Genomic DNA, 11,167 nt, shown 5'->3' with positions numbered 1-11,167 from the left:
AAAAAGAGAAGTAGAAGAATATAATATGTTATTAGAAATAATGTTATTATTAATAAGAACACATGTGTAATATGTTTGAATATGGCATGGTGAGAGGACTACCAGCTACCACTAAATAAAGGTAGTAATATAATTAACTAATATTATTAAAGTTGTGGTATGTTATGTGGAGGAAATCATTAAAAATATTAGAGTGTGATTAGAATCGTTTTTAATCATTAATCTAATTTTTTCAGTTTAGTAATTTAACATAATTTAGTTTATATTTTTAAATATTAATAATAAAAAATAATAAATGATGATGATTCTCTAACAGTTTTAAAAATTGGGGAATGCTAGGAAACAATAAAAATTTTAAACAACATGAACAACCACCAATCAAATGAAAATACACTATACCTTAATTTAATGTTACTAATTAAATTTACTCTTTTAACCCTCTTAATTCACATTGTTTACACATTGTTCAAAAATCTTATTGATTACCTACTTTTTCTTAAAAATTATATCCTAGGAGAGAGAGAGGAAATTAAAAATCAGGATAGAAAAGATGTGAGAACAAATTAAAGTGATGGGGCATATGCATCCCTCCATGCATGGGGTTCACACAGGGAAAGTGCTTGGTAAATGCATGGTACCAGGTGCTGGCAGAAGCATGAAAACATTGACCATTGTTCATTGTTGATTACTATATATATGCATGTTACAGAGAGAGTACTATAGTAGAAAACACATACATACATACATACATGGCTATGGAGCAATCATCAAATATTAGGAATGTAAAGCTTCCGCTGATGCTTCTTGTTGCTGTTGCAGCTCTCCATTATTGTGCAGCAGCTAACTGCACACGTAGCTGCGGCTCCGTGAGCATTCCATTCCCGTTTGGGACCACAAAGGAGTGCTCCCTCGCCCCCGAATTCCTTATCTACTGCACCAATAAACATGTCCCACACTTACAAGACAATCACCTGCGTCTGCGAAGCATCGATGTCGATCACGGCGAACTCCGCGTTTCCTTGCCGGTAGCCAGTGATTGCTACTTCACCAACAGCAGCAGCAAGGGGGGAAAGTTCTTCAACAATGAAACCGATCAGACCGTGTTTCTGGGAAATTATAGCATCTCAACGAGCCAAAACTTGTTCACAACGGTTGGCTGTGAAACACTTGGATTAGTGGTGGGAAGGGATTCAGAGGCAGAGAGAATGAGACCGTTTCCTAAGACATGCTTATCATACTGCGACCGACGTAAAGACGCAAAGGATGGGGAGTGCACCGGAACCGGTTGTTGCAATACTTCTATACCCGATGCCTCACCACAAGGCTTATCGTACATTTATTATTCTTTTGAGAATTCCATTTTGAATAACGGTGAAATATTCGTTGACTTCAACAACCCTTGTGGTTATGCTTTTGTGGTGGAAAAAGGAGAGTACAAGTTTGAGACCACACATCTGAAACAGTTGGAGACTACTACGTTCCCAGTGGTGCTGGATTGGAGTGTAGGGAACCTCAAATGTAAAGAAGCTCGGAAGAAACATTCCACCTATGCGTGTAAGGCGCACAACAGCACGTGTCACGATTCCACCAAGCGTCGTGGTTACCTATGCAAATGTTCTTCTGGCTTTCAGGGTAACGCTTATCTCCCTCATGGTTGTAAAGGTAGGTAGAGTATTCTTTCAGATTCATTTTGTATTTTAAAATTGTTATACGTATGCGACATTATATATCACATATTGCTTCAGATGTTGATGAGTGCAAGACACCCAATAAATTTTGCCATGCCAATGCAACATGCAACAACACATATGGGAACTACACTTGTGCTTGTCACAAAGGGTACAATGGAAATGGCAAACTTCAAGGAACTGGATGCACTCCCAACAGATCCTTCTCCAAACTTATCACACACACAATTCCATTGAGTGAGTCAAACATTTTTTCTTTGGTGAAAACTCGGATGAAGTTGACTTAACCTGAAATTTAGATGAAAATTTAGTCAAATCAGTAAAATTATCTAATGACTTTTAAGTATCAATTTTACGTGAAGTTGACTATATCGGAATTTTTCTTTTTTCTTTTTAAAAGATATTATAGATAATCAATTTTTAATTAGTGAATATTAATGAATTTTAAAGTTTATAATTTAAGATGTAAAATTATAGATTTATAATTTGAAGTTTAAAGTTTAAAATAAATAAAGTAATTTAAAAAAGATGCTAATGTTAACTAAAAAATATTGATTATTTAGTATTGTTTTTTAAATGATTTTCACATCAGTTAACAAAACATCTTTTTACGAATTGCGCTGTTTAAATTTGTATATTATTGAATTTTCATTTTGTTAATTAGTTAACATATTTTGCCTAATAAAGTGATGTCTATTAAACGATATGAAATAATATTTTGGGAATATCACATATACTTAATTGTCTTTATGCAGCAAACACAAATAAATATTTGTAATACATTATTTAGAATATCTCACACGCATCAATAGGATATAAAATAATTTATTTTCCCTCTTGTTTATTATTATTTGCAGTTGTCAGTTTAAGCATCTTAGTGTTATTTGTGGCGAGCTTTAATGCTTATTGTGGATTGAGAAAAAGGAAGCTCAACAAACTTAAAGAACAGTTTTTTCAACAAAATGGTGGTCTATTGTTACAACAAAAAATTGCCAAACATAGAGGTTCAATTGAAACAGCTAAAATCTTTAGCATAGAAGAGCTAAAGAAGGCCACCAACAACTTTGATGAAGTCAAGATCCTAGGCCGAGGAGGCTACGGAATAGTTTACAAAGGATTATTACAAGACAACAAAACCGTTGCAATCAAAAAGTCCAAAATCAGTGACCAAAGCCAGATTGAACAATTCATCAATGAGGTGGTAATACTTACTCAAATCAACCATACAAATGTGGTTAAACTTTTGGGGTGTTGCTTAGAGACACAAGTTCCATTGCTCGTTTATGAATTCATTCAAGGTGGTACTCTTAATGATCATCTTCATGGTCAGAACCAATCTTTAAAGCTTAACTGGAAAACAAGATTGAGAATAGCAGCAGAAACTGCTGGGGCTTTGGCATACTTGCATTCTGCTACTTGTCCACCAATCATACATAGAGATGTTAAAACTACCAACATACTTCTTGATCATAATCTCAAAGCAAAGGTTTCTGATTTCGGAGCTTCAAAGATTGTTCCCCTTGATAAAACCGAACTATCCACCTTGGTGCAAGGGACTGTGGGGTATCTAGACCCTGAATACTTCCACACAAGCCACTTAACAGAAAAGAGTGATGTGTATAGTTTCGGAGTCGTTCTAGCAGAGTTAGTTACAGGACGAAAAGCACTTTGTTTTGATTTGCCTGAGGATGATAGAAACCTTGCAATGTACTTCATTTCTTCAATGAATAAGGGTCGCTTACTTCAGATTCTGGACAATCAGATAACAAATGAGGCAAAGCCCGAGCAGCTCATGGAATTTGCCAATATTGCAAAACGATGTTTGAGGTTGAAGGGAGAAGAAAGACCTACCATGAAAGAAGTGGCAACTGAACTTGAGGGACTTAGAATAATGGAAAATCATAGGTGGGAAAGTGATAGATCGTCTTTGGAAGAGACTGAAGATTTGCTCAATGCATCACCATCATCATCATCATTGGCTTTTTACAGTGAAGATAATGGATCTTATGGAAGGGACATTATTTCTAGATTGGAAAGCATAGGTCAGATTTCTATTTCATTAGGTGGAAGGTGATTTATAATTTTATATAAATTAAGTAATATGTTCTACATGATGATACATATGTTGGTGCAACACTTTTTATTTTTTTGTAGCATCAAATATAACCTTGATAATTACATGTATCTATGGCAATTCTGTTTTTAACTATTTGGATTTCACTTTATGTAGTTTTTAAAGTATATATTCACATTCAATATTTCTCAGAGATTACAGTTTACAAGGTTAAGAATCTTCTAACCCTACCAAAATGTCAAAAGCTAGATTCCATGTCATTAGGTAGTGAAAGACTGGAAGATGACAATGCAAGTTGATATTTTTATTAAGTTTATCTCCATCTTTAATTAATTTTCTTATGATCAAGAGTATTTGCTAATTAAATGTTAATGCATCATCAAATAATTGATTGTTGTGTTTAATAGGAAGGTTTGCGTGTGAATTTTCCTTAACTTCATGCATCAATATTAATTAGTTTGTCGTTTCTTCAAGGTTTTCATTCTACTTAGTTTTAAGCTTTTCTTTTAGTAGCGTTTATGTTGATCACAAAAAAAAAAAAAAAAAACCCATAAAACAGACAAATAAAAAGAGAAAAACTCTATACAAAAATTTATGAAACAAAAAAAGAGGCTCTTTTTAAAAAGTTAATATAAAATCTTTTAGACACATAGATAGAAAAAAAAGTAAATATTTAAATAAATAAACAATAATAATATCTCTAAAAAATATAACTCTTTATGTTGTTTGTATCAAAATTTTAAAAAAATATTTAAATTGTGACAAAAATATTCTAACATAAAAGATATTTATTTCTATAGCAAAATTAACTTTTTTTTAACTTATTATTTAAGTTGTTTTAAAAAACTGTTATTTTTTTTATTTATAAATCTGTCTAAACTGATTTAAGTAGTTTTTTATTGGGTTATACTAGGTAACTAATGACTTTTCTGAATAACATGAACAACCATTAATAAAATAAAAGTACACTACATCTTTAAATTATTCACCTAAATTTTAATATTAGAATAATCATCTATACACCTAATAAAATAAACATCCAATATATATTCATATTGTTTAGTATTTTTATTATCTATCTATATTTTTTTATTAGAAATGATGTTATTAATAAAAAGCACACGTGTAATGTGTTTGAATGATATGGTCAGACGACTACGACTACCAACTACCACTAAATAAAAGTAATCAATCTTAAACTTGCCGGAGAGATGAAACTAAAAATTGGGATGGAAAAGATGTGAGAACAAATTAAAGTAGTGATGTGGCATATATATATATATGTGGGGAGTTTTCTGGTGATCAAGGTAGTAATGATTAAAAATGACTAAAAATTGATCCACAAATAAGAGGTTGACATGTGAAATGGTTAATTATAATAAGAATTATTTTAAAAATATATTTTTGTGAATTACATTAAAACAAGGAGCCATAATTTTCACAAATTTTCAAAAAAAATGTTGTGGGCCTTCGACAATATAGAGAAAAAATGAAAAAAGCTAAATTATAAGAAAAAAAACAAGAAAAATATAAATACATCGAAAAAAAAGATAAACAAAAAACTGTGCAGTTAATAAAAATGAGAAACCAAATAAAAAAAATAAAAAAATAAAAAACTACGACATTAATTTAAAGTTTATAAAAAAATATTATTTTTTTATTTTTAAATTTACGTAATTGAATTCCAAACCAACAAATTGAGTAAAACCTCATTTAATTGCATTATATTTTGATTTTTTTTATTTTTTATTATATAGCTATTAATAATTATTGATTCTTTCTTTAAATGGATAATATAAGAAGAAACTAAGCTAAAAAATTAAAATCAAAATTTGTCATATTATGAAGTTTTAAATTTATTTTTTTCTATTCAAATATTTATATTGATAATTTGGTTTCTATTATATATTAGTTATATCTCTTAATTAATTTTTTATAATTAAAATTTGTAATTGAGTATATTTTATTTTTTTTAATTTAATTTTTTGATTGATTATTTTTTAAATAGATGTATACGACAAAAATAAGAGATAAGAGAGCGGTATTTATTTCGGTAAATATTTTTAAAATGATTTATTTTGATAATTATTATATTTATTTAATTTATAAAAATAAAAAATCCCACAAAAATGTGGCGATTATCATTCTTTTCACTCATCATTTTTGCCTAGGTATAATTACTCTATTAGTCCCTATAGTTTTATCAAATTTATAATTAGATTTTTTTAATTAGATTTCTTATATTTTTTTTTCAATTGAAAATTTGTGAAAATTATAGCTTCTTGTTTTAATGTAATTCGCAAAAAATATATTTTTAAAATGATTCTCATTATAATCAACCATTTCACATGTCAACCTCTTATTTGTGGGTCAATCTTTGGTTACCTTGGCCACTACTACCTTCGTCACCAGAGAACTCCCCTATACAGAGATATATATGCAAACTTGGAAACTGCTTGGTAAATGCATGGTAGATGGCTTGGTACGAGGAGTCATGAAACATGTGTTAGCAAAAGCATGAAAACATGGATCATTGGGACCTCTATATGTCTTGATTTAATTTCTATATGCAAGTAATAGAGTAAAAAAAGACATGGATGTGGTGCACTCATCAAAGCAAATAAGCTTGTTGTTGTTGTTGTTGGTGCTTCAGCACTCCATTATTGTGCAGCCTCATGCCCTAATCAATCAAAATGCGGAAACGTCATGATTCCCTTCCCCTTTAGCACGGTCGAGAATTGCTGCCTCGATACCAATTTCTTCATCAGTTGCACAAACAATGTCCCATACTTGCCCTTGCCATTGGACTATGATGGTGACCTACCAGTGCTAATAAGATCTCCATCGACACAAGCAGAAAGAAGGGAAAACTCCCAAATAATGAAACAGATCAGGTGGTGTTTCTGCTGGAAAATTATAGCATCTCAACGAGCAGAAACATGTTCATAACGGTTGGTTGTGAAACACTTGGATTACTGGTGTTATGATTCAGACGCAACCGTTTGCTAAGACATGCTTATCCTACTGCGAGGAGCGTGAAGATGCAAAGGACCCACAGGGACATGGCTTGTCGCTAATGTCTTACTCTTTTGCAAAAGCCCTCCTGGTTGCAAAGGTACTCTTGTTGTTTCAGATTCATTTTAACCGATTTGGATTAGTGGAGTGCAGGGTTGGCTCATCTAAGACACGCATTATCCTTTTGTTCCTTCAGATATTAATGAGTTATGCGTAAAAGAAGCAACATGCAACAACTTTAAGGGGAGCTACCATTGTTTGTGTCCTCCTCCTCAAAAGAACATAACCAGTACGAAAACGTCCGAACAACACAAGAGAGAGAAAACCGCTTTATTGTGTGAGCCACCTATCTACAATTTATATAAAAATTTAATTTTAATGTATTGACATTCTAATTTTACACTTGTATTTAATTATATAACATTATATTAACAAAAATAATTATTTTTTATATTAATTACATGAATAATTATAAAAAAATAGTTATAATTGTACAAATATATAAAATATTTTATATTATAAATATATTAAAATTAAATAAAAAATATAAATAGTTTAATATTTTCCAGTATGTATATATGAATATATCTAATGCTTGACCATTTTTAGTGGGTCACAAACCAATCAACCATAATTTGAATTATTGGTAATTAGTAATTACTAATTATGAAGGAGTTTAGAGATTTTAATTTGCTACAAAGAACGTTTAGAGAGTATCCATAATAAAAATGTCATGCATAAAATTATTTTTGTAAATACTTATAAAATTTAACTTGCTCTTTTGTTTATGGTGCATGAGGAATTTAGTTGTTTTGATTGTCAATGTCTATCTTAAGAAAAACATTGTAATATCCTATAATACCCTTCTCTTTTTTTTTTCAAACCAAAAAATTCTAACCCTAATTTTAACATAACACACTCCCTCACACACTCACCAAAAATCTTAGCCATCCTTATCCCTTCCAACAGCAGAATGAAAGAACAGAAAGGGAAAAGAGAAGAGGGGGAGAACCGGAGAGGGAAGAGAAGAGGAAGGAAGAGAGGTGGCGCCGGTGGGCGTCACTGCCACCGTCGCCGCCGTCGTGTCGTCGCGAGGAAGGCCAGAACCGAGGGAGAGAGAGAGCCGCGCAAAGAGAAGGAGGCATCACCGTCCCGTGTCGCCGTCGTCACCGTCGAGGTCTTCATCGTCGCCGTCCATAGAGGTTTGCAAATAGAGGGAAGACGCGCCGTTCTACCCAGAGCCGCCACGGGAAGGGTTGTTGTAGTCAAGCTCAGCCACCATCGCCTCTGTTTCGCGCCGCCAGATCTGTCGCCGGGAGAGAAACAGAACGCGCGTGGAGAGAGAAGTGGTCGCAAGGAGGTTCTGCCGCCGTTGGAACTCCGCTGCTGCTGCTGCCATGCCCGCCGCGCCTCTGCCGCCAAGAAATGCCAAGGAGGGACTGTCCGCTGTTGCGTTGTTCCTGTCGCCGTTCGGATGTACCTGAACCAAGTCGTCGTTGCCATCGGAGCTGAACTGTTCCTGTCATTATCCCGGTCCAGCCTTTTTCCTTGATTCTGCTCTAGCTTTCATGTCCTATTATGCCACTATTTAATCTGTCTTGTCCTTGTTTTAATTCGATTTTAGTTTTGTCTGTTTTAGATTCCCAGGACTATCGCCAGCTACATTTTGTCGCTACTCCGGTCCAAATTCTGCGCTCATTCGTTTTATTCTACTTCAATCTTCCTTATCTTGAATTCGACACTCTGGGTTTGGTCTCTTCGGTCCGTTAGGACCATGCTGTGAGTAGACTTTACATTTATAATTGTTTGATTGTGCATCTGTAATTATTTTGACCTATAACTAGTATGATCTTTGAATTATACTCACTATATTTGTCTTAAATGATTTTAAATTGATTAGTATAATTGATTTATTTAAATAATTCGTTTTTATGAAGTTTATGCTTTCGGAACTATACATGAGACTATATATATTTTTGATGAAGTTTTGCATTTCTAAAATGTTTGATTTTACTTGAAAATCTGTTTTTGAAGCATTGAAGTAATTGTTAGTACTCACTCACTTTGAAATTATGAAATATGTTTTTATGATTGAGAAAATACAATTTGAAAAGATTTCTGATAAAAAAGTATTATCTGATTGATTTGATTCGATATCTTATATATTTGAGAGATTAAGGATTTATTGTATTTGAAACTATATATTTTGAATTGGTTTGGGAGGCTCGTATTAGAAAAATGTAGTTAACGGCGGTTATGACGTTAATTTAGATGCATCTGACTCAGACTCCAGCTAGCAGGGGTGTTGCTAGCCTAACGTGTAGGCCACACGTTAGATCTGTTATTTTGTTAGGACACACAAGAGGAAAGGGCTACCCATAGAGGTAGAGCCGCTCATGTGTGGACTTTTGATTTGATTTCTGTATGAGAACTCCCTTATTGATTCACCTATTATTATCAACTATTACTTTCTAATTAATATTACTTTGATAATAATATTTATATGGTCTCATGTTGATTATAGATGTATTGTCTAGTCACTGAGTTGCAAAACTCGCCCCGTTTTCTAAAAATATTTTTCAGGAACAAATATTTGACTATGTGAGACTTTCTATTCAAGAGTAACGGTCTGCAATGAGTACCTATTCTTTGTTAAAATCCTAGAAGTGTATGCTCCATATGTCACAGGATCCAATCATTTTTAGTTATTTTAATTTTTTTTGTTAAAAATATATAATTATTTATTTTAGAACTTGTAAAATATTTGTAACTTGCTTATTCAACTTATATTTGAGTATGTTAAGCTTGCTATAGGATTATTTTCCTGAGCGCCAGTCATGACTCATTTTAGATTGTGACAAACATGAACATATATTGTGTTAAAATTGATGTATTTTAAAATTTATATATTTATGCGAATTAAAAAAATTATAATTTTCCACTGATGAAAGAAATTAGCTATTTTTTATTTTTACTTAAAATATAATTATTTTGGATTAACATTTAGCCAATAATTCTGTAATAGTTTAAATCCACATTTATAAAACTTTACACATATAAAATATATAATTTGTACTTATATTTATTAAAATTCACATATATAAATTAATATAATTTATACTCATATTTGTTAGAATTTACATCTATAAATTAATAAAATTTATTTATTAAAAATAATTTAATATTTATACTAACTAAATGTAAGTAAAAATTGCTAAAAACTACTTACTTTTAAGATTTTTTATTTTTATATTTATAGATATCATTTAAATAAAATGTATATTAACCAACTTATCCAATTAATATTAATTTTAAATATGATTTTATGAATAATGCTATACATCCAAATTTTTTTATTAATCAAGTCTAATCAAGTTGGTTTGATATAATAAAAATCAATTATTACTAATATTATTTCAAGTTTTATTGTTTAACTTATTAGTTGGACTTGATTTATAAAAAGACATAGGTGTGTAATATTACTCTAATTTTATATAAAATATCTTATGGGAGTCAGTCTTGTAATTAATAAAGAGTTGATATTTATTTTGAAAAAAAAGAGAGAGATTCTCCACATCCAAACAATTTTGGTATCCAAGTTCATCTAAGTAATTTTAGGTCACGCGCTTTTTCCGCTTCTTCTTTCCTCACGCTTCTTCTCTTCTTCTTCTTCTCTTCTCTCCCGCGCTTCTTCTTCTTCTCCCACGCTTCTTCTTCTTTTTCCCACGCTCGTTTACGCACGGAACATCTTCTTCTTCGCTTTCTTCTTCACGTTCCTCCTCCTCTTCCTCATTCTCCTCTTTCTTTTTCGCATTCCTTCTTCTTCACGTGTTTTCTCTTTATCGTCATTCTTTTGTTGTTGTTGCTGTATTTTTTGTCTTTTCCTCTTTCTCTCCCTGGTGAGTAAAAGGTAGGAGGAAGAGTTTTGAATTGTGCAGAACAAAAATGCACTGAACATGTTATTATGGTGAAACAATTGTATAGTACTAAATGATTGGAACATTATCCATTACATAAATTCAAATTCGAACAGTTTTCTGCATAATGAACCGAACACATACTCATGGTGAAACAATTGTACAGTACTGAATGAACGAAGCATAATCCATTATATAAAATCAAATTCAAACAGCTTTCTATATAATGAACCAAACACGTACTTTGGTGAAATAATGGTATAGTACTGAATGAAAGAAACATAATCTATTATATAAAATCAAATTCAAACAGCTTTCTGCATAATGAATCAAACAAGTACTCATGGTGAAACAATTGTATAGTAATGAATGAACGAAACATAATCCATTATATAAAATCAAATTCCAAACACCTCTGTCTACAATTTAGAGACTATCAATTCAATTTAGATTCAGAACACCTGCGTCCATTC

At 31.6% G+C, this 11,167-nt stretch overlaps 1 protein-coding gene across 1 annotated transcript; it reads left to right on the top strand.

The window, feature by feature from the left end:
- The first annotated feature begins 736 nt into the window (after positions 1-736).
- Positions 737-3,877, top strand: LOC112763858 (wall-associated receptor kinase 1-like). Its single transcript, XM_025809413.3, has 3 exons — positions 737-1,662; positions 1,746-1,925; positions 2,546-3,877. Exons 1-3 carry the CDS (start codon positions 750-752, stop codon positions 3,760-3,762), a joined length of 2,310 nt encoding a protein of 769 aa, XP_025665198.2. The 5' UTR covers positions 737-749; the 3' UTR covers positions 3,763-3,877.
- The last annotated feature ends 7,290 nt before the right edge of the window (positions 3,878-11,167 follow it).

The sequence above is a fragment of the Arachis hypogaea genome, chromosome 17, assembly GCF_003086295.3.
Source record: "Arachis hypogaea cultivar Tifrunner chromosome 17, arahy.Tifrunner.gnm2.J5K5, whole genome shotgun sequence".
Classification (NCBI taxonomy): Eukaryota; Viridiplantae; Streptophyta; class Magnoliopsida; order Fabales; family Fabaceae; genus Arachis; species Arachis hypogaea.
This window is presented reverse-complemented; position numbering and strand designations above follow the sequence as displayed.